General features: G+C 38.5%; 1 protein-coding gene across 4 annotated transcripts in view; it reads right to left on the reverse strand.

The window, feature by feature from the left end:
- Positions 1 to 27,933, reverse strand: part of LOC150085768 (tRNA (uracil-5-)-methyltransferase homolog A) — a 488,197-nt gene that overhangs the window by 418,256 nt on the left and 42,008 nt on the right. For all 4 annotated transcript variants that reach the window (XM_090374238.1, XM_090374237.1, XM_090374236.1 and 1 more), the window contains exons 2-3: positions 15,953 to 16,253; positions 1,213 to 1,307 (exon numbers count right to left, since the gene is read on the reverse strand). In XM_090374238.1, the coding sequence (XP_090230364.1) occupies positions 1,213 to 1,307; positions 15,953 to 16,240 (383 nt within the window). In that variant the 5' untranslated portion in view covers positions 16,241 to 16,253. The remainder of the gene's footprint in view (positions 1 to 1,212; positions 1,308 to 15,952; positions 16,254 to 27,933) is intronic.

Below are 27,933 nucleotides of genomic sequence, written 5' to 3' on the forward strand. Positions count from 1 at the left end.
ATTTAATTCCTATCATCTTTTTTTTTTCATCATCACATTTAGAATTTATATTGCTATTTTTCAGTTCATGTGCTGTTCGGTATAATATGTTTTGCATCCTTTAGCCTTTAACATTCTCCAGGTCAAGCAACTTTTCTCCTTTCGCACATTTTCATTCATTACCTTTTTTTCTAAAAATTCACTATTGTTTCTTCCCCAAATTCATATTACATTTGCGATAACTATATCGTATATCCAATCCAGATGGATTAATTTCATTAGATTTAATATCAGTCTTTTCTATTCTATTCTGATTGTGTATATTTTATGTTAGCATGTGATTGTTCCTTCATTATTTCAGACTTCATTTTTCCTGCACTTGTGCATGATTTAATTTATTTGCTGCACAATGAACTTTCATTTTACCTGTTATATTTAACCTAAACTACATATCCCTTGGTTCCATTTTCTTAAAATTTAATTTAATTTTAATCTATTTAAACTTTAGTAATTATGGGACAACCTTTGATATTTGAAGATTGAAATAGCAAATACTTTATCCTCTTAGAGGTGCTGAGTGTCATATGTGAGGGTCACAGCTCCTCAATCTCAGACCTTGCTGGGTTGAGTGGTTGTCAAAACAATGACATTCTTCTTCATACACGGGAGCATCTTGCAGCTTTCCTTTCCTAATTTTTACCCAGGTATATCCATTAATTCTTTGTTAGATGACTCATTTTATATTCTCTAAATTTTGGTTTCATTTCAAGGAGAGACAATTAGCCTGTAAATGAGACATAATTGTCTTGCTGGTGTTCAAAAGTTTTCACTTCTGAAAAATTGTTTTCCAATCATTGTTTTCTTCATTTGTGAAAACCCCTAAGCCTGCATAAAGGCCAACTCACTGGCTTTTCCCTTACTTTCCAATCAGCCTTTTTATATAGTGGATTTTATTCTTCAACATTTAAAAAAATGTTCAATTTATCATCTCCTATTTTTCCAGTATCAAGAAGAATATTATGTGTATTTTGCTCCCGATCTCTACAAGAGGGCTATTAGTAAAATATTTTTCACTTTCTAGAGGGGGAAGAATTCACTAGTTAGCATACCTTCAAACTTTTAATGTCTACTTGTAAAACTTTATACAAAAGAAAAAAATATTTTCAACTATAATAAAATCTCAAATAAATAATATTTTAATGGCATATAAGTATCATAAACTTTAATACCTACCTAAAAGTAACAAATGCATACTGTGGAGGATTTCCTATAGCTTTGATTTTGTGGGGATTCAACTTTAATTTGGAACTTAAGAGTTTTCTTAGTTGCTAAACAAACAGAAATAAAAAATAAGAAATATTATTAAGTCATTATACCCCTATATCAGTATATGTGTTTTTGAAATATTCAACAGAACAAGTTCATATTCTTGGTTCAGCTTCTCTCCTAAAAGGAACAGAAGTGCTCACATGGCATCTACTAGACACTTTTTTGTTTTACTTATAAAATTCATTTTTAACTTTTTTTTTCTAATGAACTAAAAATGGCCTTTTATTAATTACTACTTACACTTATCCCATTTCTCATTGAATCTTATTATATCCCTCACTCCTGGCAAACCCATTTTGTAAAAAAGCAATTTTCAGAAAAAATTTACATGACAGGTATAACAAGCCAAATTCAAAAAAAAAATTTTTTTAATTATAAAAATTGCTGGATAAGAGGTATTTGTATATTCCAACTAATTCCAAAAAAAAAAAAATAATAATAATAAAAGCAGTGATTGTGTAGCACCTATTAGAGGCCAAACATACAATTAACCTCTCATAACTCTAGTAAATCCACTCCACTAATCACTTGGAGCTCTTTGACTTCCTCTCTTTGCAACTTGACTTTCTCCAGTCCAACTTTCCTAACAGTGAGGTAATTTTCCTTGGTGATTTTAATGTTCACAACTCCAGCTGGCTTCCATTTTCTAGTCACACCGACCCAGCAGATCAAGATGCTGAGGCTTTTGCAATTACTAATGACCTAGCACAGATTGTTCATTTACCTACAAGAATACTGGACAATCCTAATCATACAGCCAATACGCTTGATCTTTTTCTCACAAACAACCCTTCTAAGTACACGGTCGAAGTGAGAGCTCCTTTAGGCACTTCAGACCACAACTTGGTGATTGTCTCTTCTCCAATGGAACCTTTATCTCATGGCTATTCCCAACCTTGTGTTGTTTGGCATTACAGGTGACCCCCGCTTAACGCTGATAGTTTGTTCCGGAAAAACAGAGCGCTAAGTGAATCCACGCTAAGCGAGCGCTGTATTCCCATAAGGTAACATATGTATTTGTTTGTTTGTTTGTTCGTTATTTGGTTTTTAGGAGCATTAGCAACTAAGGCCATATTGCTCCGGGATATGCGGTGGTCATTCCCTTGACCTTTCCGCATCCTCCGTATTTGGTGGTGACGGGCTCGAACCCCGGTCTAATCAAGAAGCGTGTGCTACGCACTGCTGCTCCTTCCCACCTGGCTACGGAGGCGCCTTATGTATTTGTGAGTTGCGGTCTATTCCATAGGATATTTTCTTATCAATAATAAATGGTAGTGAAAATATGCACCAATGTCGATTAAAAATATTTAATATTCAAAATTTTGTACATATAAAATATTCTTCATTATATACACATAATTATGAGGTAATTAACTAACGAAAATCATGAATTTATTAATTTGATGGCCCTGTGCTCTCGAGTTTTCGTATCTTTGGACTGAAAAATGTGTCGATTTTGGATTGTGCTTTGGCCCTCTTCCTCTCATTGTACAACATCATGTAGGGATTCATTTCTTTCTTCAAATTTCTTATTACCTTGGCACTTCGTTCCATGTCAGGGTCGTTCTCCCGGAAATAATCACACATTTTTTCGAAGTTTTCAAAAGCTTCACTAAGTCCTTTTGCAGTCAGCGACTTCATCTATAGTATCTTGATCATCATCTCCCTCAATAGCAAGCTCTTGTTCTTTTATCATTTCCATTAGTTCTTCATTAGAGAGGCCATCCCTGTCGTTGTCGATCATCTCTTGTACGATGTCTTCGTTAATTTCGTGTAATCCTGCTTCTTTTCCGAGCTCAACAATTTGCGTTTTAACATTTTCAACGGAATCTTCAGGTTCCTGGGAATGCTTTATGCAATTTTTCCAAACTTTCCTCCACACTCCATTCATGGTTTTCTGAGTCACTTCATCCCAGGCACTTGAAATGTTGTAGATGGCGGTTTTAATGTTATAGGATTTCCAAAACTCCTTTAAGCTGGGTACATTTTCAGTGTTGATGGCTTTAATAGCTTGGTAAAAGGTGTTCCTTATGTAGTACACTTTAAATGTGGCAATGGTCGATGCTCAGGCCACCAGTAGTGTGATCGCTTTCCAACCAATATCGGACCGCCTGGCAGTCCTTACTGTCAAGGGCACCATCAAGACCCATATTATCTCCGCCTATGCGCCAACTGAGACTAGCCTGGACCCGATCAAGAATGACTTCTACAACCAGCTCCAACGTACGCTGGATTCAATTCCGCAAACAGAAGTGATCATCCTCGCAGGGGACTTTAATGCCCATATTGGCGTGGACAGATCTGGTTGGGAAACAACAATGGGCAAGTTTGGCCATGGGAAGATCAATGACAACGGCTTACGTTTGTTGTCCTTTGCCGCATCTAACAACCTGATCATTGGAAACAGCCATTTCCAGCACCCTCAAAAACATCAACTTACATGGCGAAATCCATCTGGCAAGGACTCAGCAATCCTGGACTACATTTTGATCAATGCCAGATTTCGCTCATCACTCATGGACGTTCGTGCCATGAGGGGACCTGATTGCGGATCTGATCACTACCTCATCCGGGCTAAGGTGGAGCTCAAATTACGGCATGCAAAAAGATCATCTCGGTCAGCCAAGCTGGACTGGAGGCAGCTAATGAATGCTGCCAACAAACAGGCATATCAGATCGCCCTATCCAACCGCTTCGAGATGCTGGCTGTGCCCGAGGATATAAATGAAGAAGAAAAGCAGATCTCTGATGCCATCCTGGAATGTGCCAAGCCCCTATGTCCACCTGCCCGACGTCGAACGCAACCATGGATATCAGACGAGTGCCTCGACCTCGTGGACAAACGGAAACAGGCAAAGTTGGTCGACTTTGAACGGTACCGGCAGCTAAACCGAGAAGTCCGACAAAGAATGACAGCAGAAAGAGAAGCATACTGGAACCAAGTGGCAGACGATCTTGAAGTGGCGGCATCCAAAAACGAGTACCGCACTCTCTACCGCACCCTCAGATGTCTGAGTGGAAAGACCAAATTGACTAGTGACAACATCAAGAATGCTGATGGGACCTTCGTGCGATCACCATCCGAACGCCTGCAACGGTGGAGTGAATTCTTCAAAGCTTTGTATAATCACGACCCACCTCAGGGACCGCCAGCAACAGCACCCTCGATCGACCCCCCCTGAGGTCTCCATGGTCGATGTTGAGCCTACAGTAGAAGAAGTGAAAGCAGCCATACAATCCCTGAAGAATGGCAGGGCACCAGGAGTGGACCAAGTCACCACAGAAGCGATCAAAGCCGGGGGAGATGTACTGCTTCGCCGACTACACTCACTCCTCAAAACCATCTGGTGCACTGAACAAATTCCGTTAACATGGAGGAAAGCCATTATCGTACCGATCCACAAGAAAGGTGATAACCGGGACTGCAAGAACTACCGTGGCATCAGCCTCCTTTCCATCATTGGAAAGGTCTTTATGAAGATCATCCAGTCAAGACTGCAAAAACATCGCGAGCAAACCAGTCGAGAAGAACAGGCAGGATTTAGACCCGGGCGAGGATGCTGTGATCAAATCTTTGCCATTCGTCAGCTGATGGAGGAGAAGATCCGGTGTGGACAGCGAACCGTCATTGTTTTCATTGACTTTAAGTCTGCTTTCGACTGTGTCCACCGGCCTGCCTTATGGAAACTACTAGAGGTTGAACATGTACCTCGAAAAGTCATCACACTCCTCCAAACTGCATACAACGGTTTAACCAGCCAGGTGCGCATCCAGAACGATTTATCTGAGGAATTTACCATCCAAACTGTAGTCCGCCAAGGGGATGTAGCCTCCCCGTTGCTTTTCAACATCGTGGTCGACGCCATTATGAGGCAAGCATTCAGAAACAGACAGGGCATACAATATGACAAGGATCACTATGTGACTGACCTGATGTTTGCTGATGATAGTGCTATCCTTGCCGGTAACGACGCTGAAGCCACGGACATCCTCTACGACATTGTCCGCATTGCCCGGCCATACGGTTTGAAGATCAATGCTGGTAAGACAAAGGCCCTGACAACAGATGGGTCGCAAGCCACCATCTATCTCGAAGGCGTCCAGATCGAGCAAGTGCAGGACTTTAAATACCTTGGGTCGCTGGTCCAGGAGAAGAAAGTTGCATCCACCATGGAAATCCACAGCAGAATTGGACAGGCGGCCACTGCGTTCACCTCGCTCAAATGGTGTCTGTGGAAGAGGACCAACATTTCCACAAAGACTAAAATCCGACCCTTCCGGACTTTGATCCTGCCCATTCTTCTTTACGGATCGGAAACATGGATTTGTCTCAAGTTAGATTTGAACAAACTTGAGGTATTCCAAATGCGATGCCTGCGGCAGATCTTGGGCATCTCTCTTCGCGACCGCATCACTAATGATACCATCCGCGCCAGATGCCAACAGCAACCAACCATTGCCGACCAAATCCAGAAGCGAAGGCTCAGATGGTTTGGCCACGTATGTAGAATGGGCACGAACAGAATACCATCCACACTCCTTTGGAGACAACGACCCACCCAATGGAGCATCCAACGGACCGCGCCTAGGAAAACGTGGGCCAAGCAAGTGGAAGATGACTTGAAGAGCCGACGTCTCGACCTTAACCAGGCCAGGACTGAAGCCATGGATCGTAAGGTATGGAAGAACATCACAGAGCAAGTCCGAAACCCTGCGGCACCTACAGCAGCATACTGGTTGCGTGGCCAACCGCCTCCCCCAGCTGCCAGCTAAGGACCAAAGAAGAAGAAGAAGAAATGTGGCAATTACTCCTTGGTCCATTGGTTGGATCACAGACGTAGTGTTTGGAGGCATGTAAAAAACTTTTATGTGATTGTTCAAGTCTTCTAAGCTCTCTTTGCTTGGGTGTCCTGGCGCATTGTCAATGATTAGAATTGCTTTATAACCAATGTTATTTTTTGCACAATATTTTTCCACTGCAGGACAGAAGAACTCAGCATACCAATCAATGAAAAGCGGCCTGGTTACCCAAGCTTTTTTATTAGCCTTCCAGATTACAGGTAGGTTTGATTTAGCTAAACCTTTAAGAGCCCTTGGATTTTCGGAATGGTAAACTAAAAGGGGTTTTAATTTAAAATCCCCCGCAGCGTTACCACCCAACAACAAAGTTAACCGATCCTTCGCCGCTTTGAAGCCAGGCACGTTTTTTTTTTCTTTCGATATGAAACTTCTTTTAGGCATTCGTTTCCAAAAAAGACCTGTTTCATCTATGTTAAAAACTTGAGTAGTATAACATCCCTCTTCAATAATTTTAACAAATTCTTTTTTGACAGTTTCGGCTCCTTGCTGATCTGCACTTGCAGCTTCTCCCTGTATTGCTACGTTGTGCAGGTTATAGCGCTTTCTAAATCTATCAAACCAGCCCTTACTGGCGTTAAATGGTTCCACATTTTTTTCGGGATGAGCTTCCTTCAAATCTTCATATAGGCTCTTCGCTTTTTCTTTAATAATAATTAAACTTAACGGAAATCTACATTGAATGTTGTCTTCAATAAAATTATGTAGAAGTTTCTCCATTTCAATCATAATAGCCGGCCTAGCCCTGGTCAATTTAGTTGCCTGCAGGGGAACAGCTGTTTTTCCAGCTGCTAAAATTGATTCTTTATTTTTTATGATTGTTCTTACAGTTGAACATGCCAGTCCTAAATTATTGCACACATCCACTTGTCTTTGACCGGAATCAATTCTCTTCAAAACGTCTAATTTAATTTTCAAACTCAATGTTTTTCTTACCTTTCCAATCTTTGCACCGCGTCCAGACATTGTTGCTTTTTCATTCTTATCAGCCATAACTCTCTGTAAATGTAACTGCGTTGCACTGATTGTGATACGATGTTCGAGTACAGTAAACTGTCTGTATGTCTAACACTGTATGCACTGAATGATATCTAGAATTCCTCTGGCAAGTGAGCTGAAGACGGTGACAAATGTTTTATTTATCTGAAAAGTTCGATTTTACCATGCAGTAAAATCAAATGGTTGTTTATTGCACGAAAAGTACTGTAATCAATTATGGTGCGAGTCATGGAGAATGTTTATGGAATTTCCAAAACAGTAAAACAAACAAATTTTATGTACTTCGGATGACCACAAGGTCAGAGGAGTTCAGAAGACAAGAGAATACTGTACAAGAAACAGCACCGCATTTAGCACTCATGGGATTGATTGTGTGAAAAACATTTCGCAAGTTATAGTTCCCACAGTAAAACAAAAGAAGAGATAGGGAGTAAATCTATTTTTAGTATCTTTCTATTACAGGTCAGAACAGAAAATGCAGACTTCATAACAGCATATGACACTGGATGGTAAATTTTTTCGGCTTGTGTACTAAAAAAGTATTTCTCCCTTGAAACTATCCACACCAAGAAAATAGAGCATATTGAAAGTTCCAATTTTTTACATAGAGTAGAAATTATAAAAATAATTACTGTAGTTAATTTCATGGTGGCTATTTTTTTTTTTTTTTTGGTAAAAAAAAAAAGAAAAGGGCTCAAAACAGACTGGACTGAAGACGGATTTGCCAAGAATTCAATCTATATGCTAGTAAAATAGCGTTACAGTGAGTTTTGACAGCGTTATAGTCAGATACGGGTTATAATATAAGAACAGCGTTATAGTCAGATACGGGTTATAATATAAGAACAGCGTTATAGCGAATCAGCGTAAAGCGAACCGCGTTATAACGGGGGCCTGCTGTACAAGAATGCAAAATGGGATGACCTGCAAGACTTCTTTTCTTCGGTCGGATTACTGTTTCAAAACTTCTGATGTCAACATTTGCTCAGATCGTGTCAGTGAAATTATTCTTGCAGGAATGGAATCCTTTATCCTACACTCCACTTTCAAATCTCGTCCTTTATCTAAACCTTGGTTTTCCAATAAATGTGCTAAGGCTGTTCAAGAGAAGAATGCTGCATATCGTAATTGGCTTGTTTCTAATTCTTCAGTGTCATTTTCTGCCTACACCAAAGCTCGCAACAATTGTAAAGCAGTTATCAATCAGTCCAAACTAGAGTTTGAACAGGCTAAGAGTAGAAAACTTGCTTCTTGCCCTAATGGTAGCCGTGCATTCTGGTCTCTTGCCAAAGCTATTGGACCGCAACTTTTGCCCATCTCTGCTCCCACCTCTGTCCAAACCAGATGGTTCTGTTGTCACTTTAGCCAAGGATAAAGCTGATCTGCTAGCATCCCATTTTTTTCTTCCAGCTCATGTATTAATGATCTTGGTAAAACACCTCCCACCATTCCCAACACACTCCATTCAATGCCTCCTGTGGTCTTCCGTCAAAAGGATATCAGAAGGATTTTGATGAATCTTGATGCTAAGAAAGCTCCAGATGAATCTTGATGCTAAAGACAAAACAGATTATTCACAGTTCAGTACATGTTTGCTAATAGAGACCATTATCCAACTGATGAGAAGATAGAGTAAGTCAGTCTGCATCAGCGAAACATAATACAATAAAATATTTTCAAAGTAAAAAACTAGAGGAAGAGTACTCTTAACCTTCTCTCTCTTTCTTACCATAACATTCCTCCAACTCACATCATCTTATGATCGCTGAATTTCTTTTCCTGAAATAAAATAAATATATATCACACAGAAAGAGGGCAAAAATCGTTTCCATGGAACAATTCTATCAATCTACTAGGTTCATGCAAATAACTGAACCATCAAATCTAAAGTTGATTTTTAAAAAAGATTCTAAGCTGACTTATTTCTTAGTGATGACTTCCCAAAGCTTTATAAGTCTGAAACATAAAGTTTCAATTTTCTGTTTCAATGAATTATGGTTACAAAGTTTATGGTAATAAAGAATACACAAACCAATTTTAGAAAGAAAAAAAAAAAAGAACATATATTATTCATATAAATATTTTTGTTGAGATACAAAATTTTGGTACAGCACAAACTTTCTACACATCAATATATCTAAGGTGGATATTGTCTTAAAACATTAAACCAAACCAGCTAAACTTATTAAATGTTTAGTTTGAGTAAAAGCAAACACGACAAACCCTAACATTGATCAACCTTTAAAAAACATTAAAATTTGCAAAATCATTCTCTCCCTTTTGCATAAAAATTAATTGAACCTATCCCACGAAATAAATCTTTCTAAAACACTGTTTAAAACTCTTCAATCTCCTTGGTATTAGAATGAATCATCAGTTATAAATACATTCAGAGTCTTCAGAATAGCCACCAACAAAATATTACAGTCGCTTTAATTTTTAATTGTTTGAAAGCAATTGTTAAAGAATCTCACTAAAGAAAGCTCTTATCTTATATCTTTTTTACATAACATAGCTGATCAAAATGCTTTTCACAACCTTTATTAAAATACAAAGATAGACAAATGCCAGTTCTTGAATAAAAGAATATTCCCTTTTAACAAAACAAATCATACACTGTCACAGGCTTTGTCCTATATACATTTAAAATTTTCTGTTTTTAACATAATCAGTTGATCCCACTGTACAAAATTTAAAAACTGTCTAAGACCACTGTAGTCACCTTTATGAAATCAAAAACCCTTCCCTTTAGCCATGATGGTAGTCTTTAAGTAAATCTCAAATTAATACATTGTGATCACTGCCACATAGTGGTTTGTTTATCTGCAGATTCTTAATGCATGAATATTCACTGCTGATAATCAGATCAGGAGTATTACTCCCTCTGGTTGCCTCCAGAACATGCTGCCGTAGAAAACAGCGATAAAATAAATACACAAAAAACTGTTGCTAGTGTGCTAGCCTACAAGTTCCAGTCAATCTAAAAAGTTAAAATCTCCTATTATAAGAAATTCTGATTTACTGGCTCACTATTTCTCTGTACAGTCGTTCTCATCAGAATCATTAGGCCTATTCTCATTTTTGCTTTCACAGTGCGTATGCCACAACAAACTGACTCAACATTGCACTCATCATCCACGTCAACTGGATGCACTGCCTTAGATTTTATGTGTTTCTTAACTAACAGCATAACTCCTCCTATCCTGTTTGTCCTTTCTGTACACATTGCACTATCCAAAATTCAATTCCGCATTCCTTATATCTGTGTGACACCACACTCTGATACCCCGACAATGTTCACCTTTGATGTCTTGACCAGCACTTAAAATTCATCAAATTTATTTACTATGCTTCTAGCATTGGTGTACATGCAAGTATACATGCACCTGTTCTTACTCTTAGTAAGAACAGGTGCCAAGTATTTACTTGTTTCATGATGACTCCCAGAAAGGCGCCTCCGTAGCCAGGTGGGAAGGAGCAGCAGTGCGTAGCACACGCTTCTTGATTAGACCGCGGTTCGAGCCCGTCACCACCAAATACGGAGCATGGGGAAAGGTCAGGGAATGACCACCGCACCGGAGCAATATGGCCTTAGTTGCTAATGCTCCTAAAAAAAAAAAAAAAACAAAAAAAAAAAAAAGACTCCCAGAAACTCTTGAAATTCCCAGCACCTTGCTTTCCAGCCTGCTGCTTGTTCCAATAGAAGCACTTCACCACTGCTTGTGGCTATTGTTAATCTATTAGTCTGTGTCTCCCCCACCCAAGCAAAGAACACGCTAAAAAATAGTCTGCCCCATGATCCTTGCACAATCTCTCCAAGGCTGAATTGACTGATGAGACTCTCATCATATACTCCCTCCTATCGTGTCTGGGAAGAACTGCAGACAATTTCATAAGTAGAGGGCAATGTTGAAAAAAAGTTGCCTTGTTTGCAACTTTTTTTCAACATTGCCCTCTACTTAAGTACAGAACAATGTTGATAAAAAGCTGCAAGTTAAGGTTAAATAAGATCTGCAGACTTACTTAAGTCCGCAGATCTTCTACTCAATATCATTAGTGCCAATGTGTACAAAACTATTATCTTTTGTGCCCTTAAAAAATTATATCTGCTCTACAATGTCATCAACCTTTGCTCCCCCACCTGGCAGACACATCCTAATCCTATTCAACCTATCCTTTATGCACAATATATTTCTTGTTTCCCCGAAAATTGAATCAAACAACAGCTAGTCCTGTGAGTCCAGCGCATTCTGTCTTGGGAGTTGCCGCTGTTGCCTGATGATCAAGTGCAAGCTCTAGCATTGATGTGGGCAGCTCAGAGCTTGATGAGTCCCCCAATTTAAATCCTTTAAGGGCATCCACCCTATTCTTTAAGCTCTTCAAAGGCTCATAACAATGCTGAGTTGGCACCTAATATCTTCACACTCATTACACTGAGCACAAACAAAGACATCCCCTTGGCAATATCATGTCCTGTTTCTGATAGATCTGCAAACATCAAACAGGCAATACATTTCTTAGGGCTGCAATTCAGAGGACAATTGCCCCCCCCCCTCAGTTCTCCCCCAAGCCATGGGACTCCCACTGCCTTGAGCCTTTTGCTTTGCTGCTCTGGACTGAGGCATAATTTTGGTTCAATTTCAATATAATTAAAAATACTACAATAAACTTTTATCCTAATGCAGTAATAACAGTATGCACTGGTTATGCTATGAAGTTTACATTATTGAATATGAATATATATATATATATATATATATACAGGAAACCCTTGATTAGTGCGGTTAATGAATCCTTGAAATATACCACACATTAAAACCGCACTAATCAAACTTAAGAAACAATGGGAATAATTATAATGAATCCTTGAAAATTATAAAATTGTAAAAACATTTTTTCTTACTCAATACGTACCTATAATGCACTGCACAGTTCTTAAATTATTAAGGAATAAATTTTAAAAAAGATAGTATGCTTTCCTCAGTAGTAGACCCGCCTGTCACGCGGGAGACTGGGCTTCGATTCTCTGCCGAGGAGTAATTTTAGCCCCAGGGGTTCACATCTGGTGAGTATGGGCTTGGCACACCCAAGGACCTGAACTGGATATCATCATTCTTCTCTTTCTTAGTGATTCCCTTCTCTCTCTCTCTCTCTCTCTCTCTCTCTCTCTCTCTCTCTCTCTCTCAGGGTAACTCGGGAATTTTTTTTTTTGGCTTGTGCAGAATAAGCCTCAGGCTTCCTTGTACCATATAGCTAATAATAATAATAATAATTTTTTTTATTTTTTGTAAAAAAACTTATCTAACTTCAATTGAACAGTGGTAGCTTTCTTCCTTTCCTCCATGATTTTTGCGATAACAATCAATTTGCTTATCTAACCCTCGACGAACGTTCATGCTTCTCTCTGCATCTGGATCAATCTCTAGTATAAGTTCTTTTGCTTTTTCAAGTGTATTAAATAGTTCTTCAAGTTTTTTGAATGAAATTTCTTTGGGAGCAATTTGCTTTTCTTCTGCTTCATTTTCATCTTCTTCCTCGTATGCATATTGATTCTCAATTTCAAGAAGATCGTCGCTACTTAGGCCTTTTGAATGTGATTCCAATAATTGATATCCAGCTCAGGACCCTGGCTTGGCACACCCAGGGTCCTGAGCTGGATATCATCATTCTTCTCTTTCTTGGTGATTCCCTTTTACTTCTCTCTCTCTCTCTCTCTCTCTCTCTCTCTCTCTCTCTCTCTCTCTCTCTCTTTGGGTAATTCAGAAAAATTTTTTTTTTGCCTGGTGCAGCATAAGCCTCAGGCTTCCTTTCACCATATGGCTAATAATAATAAAAATAATAATAATTCTCTAACGTTTTCTGAATCTATTTCCTCAAAGCCGAGGTCTTTTCCAATTGTATCAATAACTTTGTTGACAGGATTAATGAAACTGCAAAAATCATTTGCGCATTCAGGCAAAAGATTCTGCCAGACAGCTCTCATGCAGCTGTTCGTCATTTCTTCCCACGATTTGTGTATGTTCTCAACCGCTTCTTTAATATCATGTTTTTTCCAAAATTCATCGAGAATGATTGTCTCATCTCCAGTTGTAGCTTGAATTGCCTGAGCAAAAGTTAGTCTCAAATAACATGCTTTGAATGTAGAAATAACTCCTTGGTCCATTGGCTGGAGTAAAGAAGTCGTATTTGGTGGTAGAAATATAACCTTCACATTGTTATTTAAATCAGTGAGTGAGGTAGGATGCCCAGGGGCATTACCTAAAATTAAAAGAACTTTGAAATCTAAATTATTTGCCTTGCAGTATTTTTCGACTGCTGGACAAAAATGCATAGTGAACAATTCTTCAAACAACTGCTTTGTCACCCAAGCCCTTTTATTTGATTTCTAAATTACTGAAAGGGATTGCTTGTTACAGCCTTTTAACACTGTTGGGTTCATTGTACGATAAATTAGCATCGGTTTCAATTTGCAATCTACTTCAGCGTTACCTCCAAGTAGAAGTGTTAATCTAACTTTGGATGCTTTATGACCTGGTGCAGTTGCTTCTTTTCTTGCCAAAAATGTTCTCGTTGGCATTTTTTTTTCCCATAAAAGGCCAGTTTCATCGACATTGAAAATCTGACGATAATCATACCCATTTTCTTCAGTTCAATGGAATATTTGGCTGCTGCATCTTTATCGGCACTGGCTGCTTCACCTGTTAATTTAATATTTTTTTATGCCAGATCGAGCTATAAAATTTTCTAGCCAGCCTTTACTAGCCGAGAATGTTGAAGTATCCCCTTAATATTTGTTTTCTTTTAATGAAGAAAAAAGGCTCAAAGCTTTAATCTTGATGTTATTTCCATCAATAGGAATGCGTTTCTGATTACAATCTTCTAACCAAATAAAAAGCAAATCTTCCATTTCAATCATTAATGGACTTCTATTCCTAGTGCATTGCATACCTAAAGATGCAGATGCCATTTTGCCTTTTTCCCGGTACTCACCTGCTTTGTTCAAAACAGTGGGTATGGTTGACTCACCAAATCCTAGTGCCCTACCTATGTTTTTGCTTTCGCCATTATCAAATCTCTTAATGATGTCAAGTTTATTATCCAAAGTGATGACTTTTTGTCTATTACCCTTTTTCTTATCCATAGCTATGAAAGGTAATTTAAAAAAAAATTGTTTTGTTGAGATGAGCGATAAGCCTGCCGCACTTATACACTCATCTAGGATTGCTGAGGAACTGCCTGGCCACTAGTGAGTAGTGAGAGTGAGTACTTTACGGAGCACTTTCACACAGCTTTCATACAAGATGAAATTAGTGCCAGATCCTCGATAAACGCTACACAGGAATCGCTAAAATTGAACAAATTGTGAAAAATCAGAGCGAAAATAATACAGAATCAAACATACATCACATACTACTTAAACTACATTAATTGTACAATTAGCATGATGATGTAATATCTGTGTTAACGCTAAAGTTATACAAGAATATGAGTTACAAGAGCAAATTTCAATTTCAGAGTGGTATGGGGTGCTGCCGTCGAGTGTTTTGGAATCGATTCCCATGCATTTACGTTGGAAGACCTGGTGAGTGCTTGTCACGTATTTGCCGCTTCAGGCGCCGTCGTGAGTTGCCAAGCGCCGCAAGAAAAAAACAGTGCACTAATCAAATTTGATAATGCATATTTTAATGGGATAGTATCAAAAAAATTTTGTGCACTAATTAAAACCACATTTTTCAAAACCGCATTAATCAAGGGTTTCCTGTATATATATATATATATATTGCAATATTGAGCTAACTATGTATTTCATATCTCCTACCAAGTTTACATTATATCTTTTTCATATCTCCTATCAAGTTTAAGTTATATGTATTACACTATACTGTTATGTTTGTAAATTCTAAGTAGTTATAATAGATAATAAATTTATCTATCTATTGCCGGTCTATGTGATCCAAACTCTCGAGCAACCTATTTGTAATACTATATCTACACCAAATAACCAATACTAAAAGCTCTATGGATATTAACATTGTACATTACAGAGTAAGTGATAAATTTAAGTTATAAAAACACATATGTAGTGCTATAAATTATAGTTTATAAGCCTCTTCTAATACTGATTACACTGCTACAAAGCTATGTAGAAACCTCCAAGTATCTTCTATATCAATACTAAAACAATGGTGGCAAAATTTGAACATGCTTATCGATATAACACAATACTGGCAGAAGTCAACTATGGTTTTTTTAAGCAGTTACAAGGACCAAGTAAAGAACAAATATACCAAATTAATCAGGGAATTACATTGCTAATTCTAAATCAGAAGTTAGAGAAAAACAATAATTTCAAATCAATAAATAAAGTTCCACTTTCAGCTCCCAAAAAAAAGTCTAGTCAGTAGCCTCGCCAGCAGGATTATCAACTTTTACTGTAAACTTGCCATAGTGATGAAAGCAGCATGTTTCCTAATATCAGCTGGGGAGTTTCTGGTAGCATACAATACTTTGAAAGGCAGTCGAACAAGGGTGATATCATATTAGATAATTTACAATTGCAGAAAAGGGTATAAAAACTTTACTAGAGCCAGTTTCTTGATAAACATGAAAAAAAATCACACATTCTGTTGAAGATCCCCTGAAGAACTTTTCCACTCATCTTTTGACATAAACCTGAAGTGGTAATTTTAAAAACTACTTTCAACGACAGGAAATGAATTACTCATTTTAATTTCATTAGCATACATCAAAAACATTTTAATTTAAATACAAAAACAATATTACTTACACCATATCCTATGTACGTTGGCAAATTCCCTAGTTCTATTTTAAAGATTTCTGATGTGAATTCATCCCTTTTAACGTAAAAGTAAGGATCGTTCTTCTCTTTAAATGATGCTTTAGCAGAACTATTTTCTGCCTGATGACCATGGCTCAATATTTCTTTTGATAACGGTAAAGTAGAGAGAGAGATCTTATCTGGCTTCTTGGTGTCAGTAGAGGACATACATGCTTCTTTGCTGCTACTAGCATGATAATCTGCACTAGATGCATACTCTTCTATACAAGCTTCCATAGTCACATTACACCTGAAAGAAAAATTAAAAATAGAGCAATTACTGTAAACTTTTGTATATCCAGCTTCATGGAACTTTAGGAATAAAAGATAATGAAAAATTCCAGGGTTATTTTGAAGCTGGAATTTGATTATCTCACATTCATAAAGAAAGACACACCCTCAAAATTACCTTAAATATAAATGACATATAAAAACACTTCACTACTTTTTCAATTAAGAGTGATCCAGAAAAATCAAAATTTATTTACGTTTGGGTAAAGCAATCATAGCAAACAGCATCCAAGTTTGTTACTACTTCTGCCACTCACACCCTCAACTTAACAAAGATGATCACATGTATTTGTAAGACACCCCTTTTTGTTTTAACTATAAATATTTTTTTACCTTTTTTAATGAACTGAAAATGGTGATCTCTTAATTACAATGTGCTAAACTCATACAAAAAAAAAAAAATTATAAATAAAAAAATACTGAATGAAAATAAATGAAAGAAACAATAATAATAAAGTTTTTTATTGTATTCTTTTAGAATTTAAAGTCACTCATGCCTCAGATTGAAACAGTTGCCTGTCTTGTATCTGGCAGATGCAACATGAACATTGTGTATTTTTGGCAGCTGTTCATGTTTAGCTGGATAAACCAAAGCTCTACAAAAAGATTAGACTCTTGTTGCTGGTATCACACAGATGGCAGATGGGAATGGGTGTTGCGTAGAAGAAAGACAAACTTTTTACTAGCCTAGTCTGGTAAACACCAAAAAAAAAAAAAAAAAAAAAAAAAAATCTTGTAATTTATAGTATATTGAAATGAAAGCAGATTATACTATACAAAGTGACTCACAAATACAGGGTGTCTCAAAAATATTGGCACAAACGTTTAGGAGAAGTAGGTAACATCTAGAGGAATGTGAATCGCATGGGAACCCATAACCGGAAACGTCACCATAAGTCGGTACACGGCGCTGTTCATCAGTTCGCGAGAGGGAAAATTTCTGGTTTACTCATTCAAGCAGTAGTCACTGCACGAAGAGCATGCATCGATATACGAACTGTGAGCTGGCAGACATGCACCTTGTGTTAGCAGAGGGCAATGGACGAGCCGCTAAACAAATTTATGGAGAACGCTTCCCAGACAGACATGGACCACCGTCTGTTTGCGCGTGTGCATCAAAATTTGTGCGCCTATTGAGTCATTTAGAGGTAACAGGAGTAGTGCGGGCAGGGCACGTTTGACATGAACTCCCGCCATGGAAGTAAGTGGTGTGCTGAATGCCGTCTAGAATAATCCTACTACCAGCACATGTGCCGTTGCCGGTGCCTTAGGAGTGTCTCGTTGCAGTGCACAGCGTGTCTGGCACAAAGATTCCTTACACTCCTTTCATCTCCAAAGGGTTCAGTTACTGCTCCCCCAAGATCATCCTGCACATGTGGCTTTTGCGCAGTGGTTTCTCCAAGAAAGTGTTCAAGACTTGAATTTTCCAGCTTATGTTTTGGTCACGGATGAGGCTTATTTCACTCGGGAAGGCTTATTCAATCAGCACAATGCTCATGTGTGGGCTCACAACAACCCACACGGTGTGCGCCCCCATGCAGCACAACATCGTTTCGCAATAAATGTGTGGGCAGGTATGGTCAGTGACTGCTTAGTCGGCCCATACCTGTTACCATCCCGCATGAACTCCGCTAAATATCAGATCTTTCTTGTTCTACCAGGGTTACTTGATGTTCCAGCAAATGTGAGACGCAACATTTGGTTTCAACATGATGGGGCACCTGCCCATTATGGAAGGTGTGTTCGTGACCATTTGAACAGGCGTTTTGGGCATCGATGGATTGGCCATGGTGGACCCGTTGCCTGGTCCCCACGCTCACCTGATTTATCGGGCCTTGATTTCTTTCTTTGGGGGGGGGGGGGCCCTCAAATCTGTCGCGTATGAATCGCCTGTGGAAACGGAAATGGATCTCGTGGCGAGACTCGTCTGCGCTGCTGCTACTGTCAAAGGAACTCCAGATGTGTTCGACCGTGTCCACCAATCCATGCTGCATCGGCGTCATGCATGCATCGCGTCTCATGGTGGAACCTTCGAGCATCTGTTGTAACATCATGAAATGCATTCATCTCATACTCCATTGTTAATATTATGTCAAATAAATGTTTGCCACTAATTACTGTCTTGTGTAATTTCTGCTTCTTGTGCCTCTGCTACTACTTTCCCGTGACGTTTCCGGTTATGGGTTCCTATGCAATTCACATTCCTTTAGATGTTACCTACCTCTCTTAAACTTTATACCAATATTTTTGAGACACCCTGTATATGGCAAAACTTCAGGAGCTAATGCCTGAGGAAATTGAATTTTTTACTTAATTTTTTTTTTACTAATAGGCCTGATTTTGTCAGTTTATATGGGGTCGGCATTTCCGTCCTTAATTCTTTTCCTCCATTCCTCCCTATCCTGGGCTTCCTCTCTCTTTTAAATCCTCTGCCACCTTGTCCTTCCATCTCAGCTTAGGTCTCCCCCTCTTCCTCTTCCCTATCACCAACTTTTCACACATCTTCCCCACACACTGCTCACTTCTTCGTTCCACATGTCCAAGCCACCTCAACCTAGAATCCTGCATTTTTTTACTCAGAGGCCCCACCTTAACTGTACCTCTGATGTAGCCATTTCTTATCCTGTCCTTCCTCGTCACACCACACATCCATCTTAGCATCCTCATCTCCGCCATTTCCATCTTCTCCTGGGCCCTTGTAATCGCCCATGTCTCAGCACCGTACATCAATGCAGGTCTAACCAGTTTTATGCACTCTTCTCTTCCTTCTACAATTTACTTTCTTATCACACAGCATCCCACTCATCTTTCTCCAGTTCAACCAACTACATTGCACTCTACTGTATTTCTGCACTCAATCCTCCAGCCATCTCAACGTTCGATCCCAGATACTTAAATTTCGAAACTGATGGCAGCTTTTTTCTCCTGCAGTTTTATAGAACTCTCATCTTCTCCATTCAATACCATATATTCTGTCTTTGTTCTACTTATCCTCATGTCTCTCTCTTCCAACGCTTTTCTCCATTCCTCCAATTTCTTCTCTACCTTTCCTTGGGATGGTTCGCACTGTACAATATCATCCACGAACAGCATACTCCATGGTGCTCTACTCTTCACTTCTCTCACCAACACATCCATTACCAGATCAAACAGTTATGGGCTAAGAGCTGATCCCTGGTGCAGTCCAACTTCTACAGAGAACCCCTCAGTTATACCTACACTACTCTTAACCTGAGTCACCACTCCCTCGTACATTTCCTTCACAAGCCTTACATACTTTTCTGTAGCACCCTTCTCCCTCATGCATCTCCATACCTCTTGTCTGAATACTCTATCATATGCTTTTTCCAGGTCTATGAACACCATGTGCAACTCTACTTGCATCTCCCTGTATCTTTCCATTAACTGCCTTAAAGCAAAGACCGCATCTGTTGTTCCTATTCCCGGCATGAAACCAAACTGTTCCTCTCCTATTTCCATCTCCTGCCTTATCCTTCCTTCCACAATTCTTTCCCAGATCTTCATCGAATGAGCCATTAACTTTATTCCCCTACATCACCCTTTCCTTTATAAATTAGCACAAATATACTTTCCCTCCACTCATCGGGTATCCTCTCCTGCTGCCACAGTTTTTCCATAAAGTCCTATAGGATATCGATCCCTTCTTCTCCCAGACTTCTCCATACCTCTATTGGTATCTGGTCAACACCTACTGCTTTCCCCCTCTTCATTTTTCTGAGTGCGCTTTCCACTTCTTTCCTGCTTATGCCTTCCACTAATCTTTCATTCGTCTATCCATCCTCGCATAATGCTCTTGGGTTTCCCTCATTTAATAACTTCTTAAAATAGCCTTTCCACTTTTCCTTAACCTCCTGGTCACCTCCACTCACCTCTCATCTTTTATCTGATTTATTGATGAGAAGTCCTTTGATGCCTTGTCTCTCGCTTTGACTATTCTCATCAATTACCTATCCATCTTTCCTTTCCAGTTCCCCATAGGCCTCGTTCACTGCCCTCGCCTTTGCTATTGCCACAGCCTTTTTTGCCTCCTTATTTGCTAATTTATATGCTTCTTTATCTTCCTAGCTACCTGTTAAATCTCATCTTTTCTTCATCTCCTTCTTTTGTTTTATCACCAATTGCGCTTTCTCATTCCACCACCAAGCCTCCTTTCCCTCCGGCACCCCCTCTCCTGATGTTTTCCCAACAACTCTTCTCCAACTTTCCATATGATACAACTATTTAACTTCCACCACTCTTGCACGTCTTCCAGTAACTTTATCCCTTTTAGTAACTTTATCCCTTTTAGCACCTTTTCCCTAAACTCCTTCCTCAAACCCTCCTCTTTCAATCTCCACCATTTTATCCTTTTCTCCCTCTGTCTTGAATATTTCCTACTTTTGTCCACTGCAACCTCCCAATCGACCACAAGCAATCTGTGTTGTGCAGACACACTTTCTCTATTTATCACCTTGCTGTTCCTCATTTCCTTTAGATGTCTCCTATGGTACATGATATAGTCAATCTGGCTTGTCCTTTCCCCATTCTTGTATGTTATGAGCCAGCTTTCTTTCTTTTCGAAGTATGTGTTAACTATTACCAGGTCGAATGCCACTGCATGTTCTACTATCCTCTCCCCTTCTCTATTTCTTTCCCCAATACTCCACCTTCCATACACTCTTCCTTCCTCTCTCTCTTGCTTCTTCCTAAATGTCCATTTAAATCGCCCCGAACAATCAACCTCTCTTTCTCAGGTAATGCTATGACCACTTGATCCATTTCCATCCAAAAACTGTCCTTTTCTTCTTCCCCATACTATTGTGGTCAAGTGTCCACCCACTTCCAGTTTGATGCTCATAATCATATCACTCCTTCTCAACTACAATACCTACTCGATTTCTTCCTCTCTCATCCGCTCCCCTAATGAACAACTTGTACCTTCACCGAGCTCTTTTGCTTTATTTCCCTTTCACCTTGTCTCTTGTAGGCATAGGATCTTCACTCTTCTTCTTCTCTGCATCAAATCCACAATCTCTCTACTCTTTCCATTCATCGTCCCAATGTTCAATGTTCCTATTCTACTTTTCATCCTCTTCTTCTTTAGCTGAACTAACTTCTTTAACCGAATCCGTCCTTTGTTCGGTAGCCCTGACCCTTTTCTCACGGTTTCCGGGCGATGTGACTGCGTGTCGCTTATGGGGTATGCCCTAGCCATTCCACATCTATTTTCCATCATTCTATCATTTTCTTTTGTTTTGGCATAGTTTTTTCTACGGCCGGATGCCCTTCCTGATAAAAACTCTCACCATTTATCCGGGCTTGGGACCGGCACCTACTGAGGCTGGCTTGCCCGATTTTGTACTGTTTATAAATTCTCAGTAATGCACAACTGCAAATCAGACTCTTAACTCATACACGCGTGTGCAACCTTGATGAAATGTAGATAACAAAACATAGCAGTGTCATTCCTCTGTGTTCCATTGTTACTTTCAAGATGCCTTTTAGAAGTGCTGAATACAGTGAAACTTCCCTTTAACGGACAGCAATGGGGAACGAGAATGTGTCCGTTAGAGAGAAGTGTCCACTAACAAGAAGTCTGAGGGAGAAAAAAAAAAAGAAAGAAAGAAAAATCGTTAAACGTTCAATGTAAAATTAAATTAAAATATATACAGATTTTGCACAATATTTTTGTAAATAATATACATACAATTGTGCTATGCATATTATGACTTTATCTTAAGAAAAATACATACAGTAATCATTTATTTTGTTCTGCACCTTCTTCCGGCTGATAATTTTGTTTTCAACATTTGTTTGGAGTGAAGAAACCATCGAAAGTCCTTCAGTATCTTCTTCAGTGGCGAAAAACATTTTTAAACAATTGATTTTTATGAGCGCTTCTTCTATTTTCATCGGTGGTTCGTCGTTAATATGTTCTTCGACAGAATGACCTCCTTCCATTTCTTCATTCTCATGAGGAACTTCTTGAAAAATATTGATGATAATGTCGTTGATATCTAGAGCACCATCTTCTGTAGTGAGATTCGAGTCTATATCTTTGTAGCCAGGGTCACTTGTACCTGAAGTATCGTACATTATCAATAGATGTTGAAGTTCTTGTTCTTCTTGGTGCTCCACATTGCTGTTCACAACATCAATTTTTGCGTGTGAGAAGCCAGACTTTACAAAACAGTTCACAACAGTTTTTCTAATTGTGTTTACTGAAGAGGAAATCCATTGAATCGCATCTAGGATGCTGAGTTTCTTTGCAAGATCACTTGCACATGTTACATCGTTCATGTTTGCAGCGAGATGTCTTAAAACACGTTTTCTGTAGTGAAGTTTAAAATTTTTTATTATCCCTTGATCCAATTTCTGTTTTGACGAATCATGTTTTGGTTAAAGTGACTTATCCATTCGCTCATGATATCACATGTCATCCACGCTCTTTTATTAGACTTCCAATCAACATTCAAAAGATTCAACTTTATGCCCTTGAAACAATGCGGATTTTGTGGTTTTCCTATAACAACAGGTTGTTCAAAGTCTCCCAGCATATTTGTACACAATAGTAGAGTCAAGCATTCCTTAGAAATTTTTCCGCCCTGGCACTTTTCGTTTTTTACTCATTGTTTTTTCAGGAAGAGCTTTAAAAAATAACCCTGTTTCATCACAGTTGTAAATATCCTTAGCTTCAAAATCACGACATAAATCTTCCAATTTGACGGTCCACTCTGTTACAACACCAGTATCAACAGATCCACCTTCACCACTTACGGTTTTCCAAGAAATTTTATGCCGAGTTTTGAACTTGTCTAGCCATCCCACAGAAGCTTTGAACTCATTTACTCCCATAGATTTCGCAACCTCCAAAGCCTTTTCCCTAATAATAGGCACATTAATGGGAATTTTTTTAGCACGTGCGTGACAAAACCACTCATACGTAACATTGTCAATTTGAAGTCCAACAGTTTTCGGGAATGATTTTTGAACCTGATCATTTACGTGTTGCCAAAATTGTTTAAGCAGTTCATTTTTTTTTCTTTGGGATGTCGCTTACCTGCGTCTTCCCGATTTTGAATTTTGCAGTGAGATTGTGAACACTTTTTTTTTGCCGATCATACGCATTAATGAGTGACTTTATCTTTTAAAGTTAAATGTTTACGAAAAGACATTGTGCACTTCACACGACACTGAACGAAACTGAAAACTGAAACTCAAAAGACGAAAGGCCGACAAAATCCCTCCCCCCCCCCCGCACACACACCGAATTCATCAGAAGTTTTACACGTGCCTTAAAATTCTTGAAAAAGGGTTTAGAACCACAACATAAACCGTGATAAAATTCAGAGAATTGGAAATAGAAAATAAACACACGATTGAGGCAATAAACATTCCTAGAAAAAATGTTCCTAGAAAAAGGGCCGTGAGCTCACCCGCTGTCCGTTATGGGGAGATCAAATTAAGTGCTAATCTAAACGAAACAGTGTGGATTGCCTGTCCACGTCCGTTACAGAGAATGTCCGCTAGACAAAAGCTGAAAACATGTTAAAACCAATAGAGGAGAGTTGGGGAATTTGAAAATGTCCGTTGTAGAGAGATGTCCGTTAAAGAGAGGTGCCCGTTAGAAGTTTCACTGTATGCCAATATGGTGTATGTTTATGGATTTTGTAATGGAAATGTTGCTGCTGTCAGCAAATACTAGCAACATTTTCTGAACCACAGATTCCAAGCTAGCAACTCACTTCCCAGAATTCACATCCCATATGAGTGTGAAATTGGACAAGACGTAGCTCAGAAAAAGAACATCACTGAGATGGTACAGCATAGGCCTCATGCTATATGTGAAGGATATCCATGCATCAAAATATTTCCCAATCAAGAGTATCAAAAGCAATGCAAGCAGAAGGCATGTATCCATACCACATGTTCAACACCTCAAATGGGATCCTTCCCAACAGCTAGAATTTTTTAAGTGGCTGAATGACAATTGCTATTTGCATTGTTACATCCTATTCAGTGATGAAGCTCAATTCACCAAGACAGTGGAAACTATACACAATTCTCATGTTTGGCCAGAAATAAATAACCATGCAACTGTGAAGAGTAATTTTTAACACCATTCAATATTAATGTGTGGTATGGGATTCTCTATGATTAGCTGATGGGTCCATTTATTTTTGAAGGTAGTCTTATTGGACAGGTCTATCTACAATTTCTGCAAAATAAATTGCCGTGAATGTTAGAAGATGTACTTTTGGATACACAAATTCGAATGTATTTTCAACATGACTCTTCCTTATTGTTGCCATGACACGTTTACTCACCTTGATGACAGTTACCTAGGTAATGGATTGGTTGCAGCAGTCACTGAACTTAAACCCTTTAGATTTTTACATCTGGGGATGGATGAAAGATTTGTACCCCACCCTATTGCAAACATAAGATGCATTACTTGATGGCATAATGAATGATACAGCCCATACAAAAGACAGCTCTGATGAGCATAGGCAAGCATCACATGCAATTCACACATAGAAGCAGCAAAATGCATTGAACTTGAAGGTGATGTTTTTGAGAATTTAATCTTATTATTATTATTATTATTATTACTAGCCATATAGTGCAAGGAAGCCTGAGGCCTGTGCCAAGCCCATACTCACCAGATGTGAGCCCCTGGGGTTACCCAAAAAATCTTACAAACAGTAGACTCAAACAGCCAGAGTTGTGGCTATCTGAATCTTACAATACTGTTCGGAATTAGACCCACATTTATGTGGACTTTTTAACTCAAAATTGCCTTGAAAATCAGCTCTTTGAACTTGGCTATATTCTTTGTGAATCACACTATACAACCAGTGAGAGAATATTAGTGGACAAAGGTACTTTGGAAAGATTTGATTTCATTTAAAAATTTAACAAAACAGGAAAGGTTAAAAAAAAAAAAAAAAAAAATTGGCACCTGTCAGATGCCATACTAGCAGTGAAAGGTTAAGCTAAGTTTATAGTGTACAGCTATTTACAAACACCATCCATAGTTCATAAAGCAAATCATAAATTAGGGGCAATTTTTAGGGTTCATTAACATATAATCATAAACACCTATTATCTTCACTATGTCCATCTATCTGCAACAGAGGACCTCCCAGTGTATCAATCTTCATGAAATTTTATATTTGGTTCATATAAAAAGATTTATCGAGACATCCAAAATTTCATTAAAATCACAAAAACAGCAGTTATTCTTTTTCCATACAATTTGTATTGAATGATGAAATTACTATAAAATATAGAGTTTTAATGCTGTATTGTTAGCTTCAGAATAGCCCATGTACACTTTGTGTACATTATTATCTAAAACTCACACAAGTGATACTGTTGAACAGATACAAGAGTTTGAGGGGCAACCAGAGAAGGTAATACTCTTGATCTGGTTATCAGTAGTGATCATTCGTATATTAAGAATTGGCAGATAAAGGAACCACTAGGTAGCAGTGATCACAGTGTACTGATGTGGAAATTATTTAAAGATATAATTACTATCAGGGTTAAACGAAAGGGTTTTTGCTTCCGTAAAGGTGGGTACAGTGGTCTCAGACAGTTTTTAAATTCTGTACAATGGAATCAACTGATGATGTTACCAACACCAAATTCTAAGTGGGAAGCATTCAAGAAATTAATCGTGGAAGCTACTAAAAGTTTCATACCTAATAAGAAATATTGTTCAAGGTTTAGGCCTAAATGGTTATCAAATGAACTAATGACTCGTGACAGAGAAGAAAAATGCACGGGATGCATATAATTTATCAGGCAACACAGAAGCCTATGACAGACATAAGCTAGTCCGTAATAAAGTCACAAAGGAGGCTAGGCAGGCAAAGGCAGATTACGAGAAATCTTTGGCAAAGGATGCTAAGAAAAACAGGATTTGAAATAAAAAATATTGCAAAAATTTTAATAATGAAAAGGTAACATCATGAGAGATGAGGAAAAAAGCTTTATACTAGGCACCTGCGAGGTGATCTGATTGAGGTGTATAAGGCCTTGAATGGGTTGAGCACGCTGAATTCTGATTGTATTCTTCCACTTGTTCAGATTACAAAGTGCAAGGGGCAGAAATTCAAATTAAGGAAAGACAGATGTAGAATAGATATATGGAAATTTGCCTTTAGCCAGTGGATGGTTAATTGCTGGAACAAACTTCCATCTGTCATGGAATTGATAGGTTAAATAAATTTAAGGAGGAACTGGACAAACATTTAGTGGGATTTGTTTTGTAATTTTTTTTTTTTTTTTTTTTGGCTGATGCTCATACACTTGCTTTCTTGCATCACATACCATTACTACTACTATTACACAGCAATATCCTGCATAGCACTGATAATTGGTACCAAAACTATTCCATGTTATGTGAAACCATGCTGATTAAGGCATAATTATAATGGGTTTTAATTGAATGTTTATCAGAGAAACAGTCTATAAACAAATTATAATGAACCTATAAACAATTTGTGCTTGACAGCCTTGACAATTAAAAGGATTTGAAATAAAAAATATTGCAAAAATTTTAATAATGAAAAGGTAACATCATGAGAGATGAGGAAAAAAGCTTTATTGTTTATTTAGGTATTTCAATGATGAAGACTGGTGAAGTTGTCTTCTTTTGCCCGTATTTTGATGCTGCGTTCCTAATCGCCTTGCAGGTCACGTCATCCCCCCCCCACTGAAAATAAAACCTTTCTCCAATTCCACTCTTGAAAATTCTTTTGGTGCCACTTCAGTGTTATGCACTTCAGAATTGTTTTCTTCTTCTTCATATGCAGTTTGTTCATCAATTTCAAGGAGTTGCATCATCTGTTATTTGCATGTGAGTCAATGCAATCAAGTACATTGACAGTGTTCAAAGTTTTGAATCCCAAGTCTTTTCAATCTTAACAATGTCTTCGGCAATTGTCTGAACTCGCAATTCACAACCAGTGAAATCATTTGCCAAATGGAGCAAAACAGAATGCACAATGATGGAAGTGATTTATTTATTTTATTATTTTATTTTTTTATGTGAACCCCAAACACGAGAGGTATTAGAACCTATAGTACTTAGTACCGTGTTTGGGTTGGAGGTTGAGAAGACGAAAGAAGATATTTGTTGACATTGGACTTGAACTTCTGTAGAGTGTAATTTTCAGGAAATACGAAAGAAGGAAGGCTGTTCCAGAAAACGGCAGTTGAATGAATAAATGAGGAAGATGAAAAGTTGGTTCTGTGGGTTTGAAGTTGGACAGTAAATGGATGTTGGCTGGTGGCGGCAGTGTTCGGATTGTTTTGAACAAGAGAGCGGGAATTATAGAAGCCAATTCAGAAGAACAGGGCCCATGGAAGTATCTGTAGAAGAGGCATGCAGCAGAAACAGTGCGTCTATGAGAAAGCGAGTGGAGAGACTCTGTTAATTAACCTAACTGCCCTCTTCTGAATGGAATCAAGAAGCCTGAGAGAGGTTTTGGGGGCACCACCCCAGATGTGGGAACAATAATCCATGGAAGGGCCGATTTGCGATTTATACAGAGTGAGCAGCTGTTTGGAAGAAAAGTAACGCCGAGAGTGAAAGAGAAAACCAAGTTTTTTAGATGCAGAGGAAGCAA

This window comes from Mastigoproctus giganteus, chromosome 5, assembly GCF_048544385.1.
Source record: "Mastigoproctus giganteus isolate SK-2022 chromosome 5, ASM4854438v1, whole genome shotgun sequence".
Classification (NCBI taxonomy): Eukaryota; Metazoa; Arthropoda; class Arachnida; order Uropygi; family Thelyphonidae; genus Mastigoproctus; species Mastigoproctus giganteus.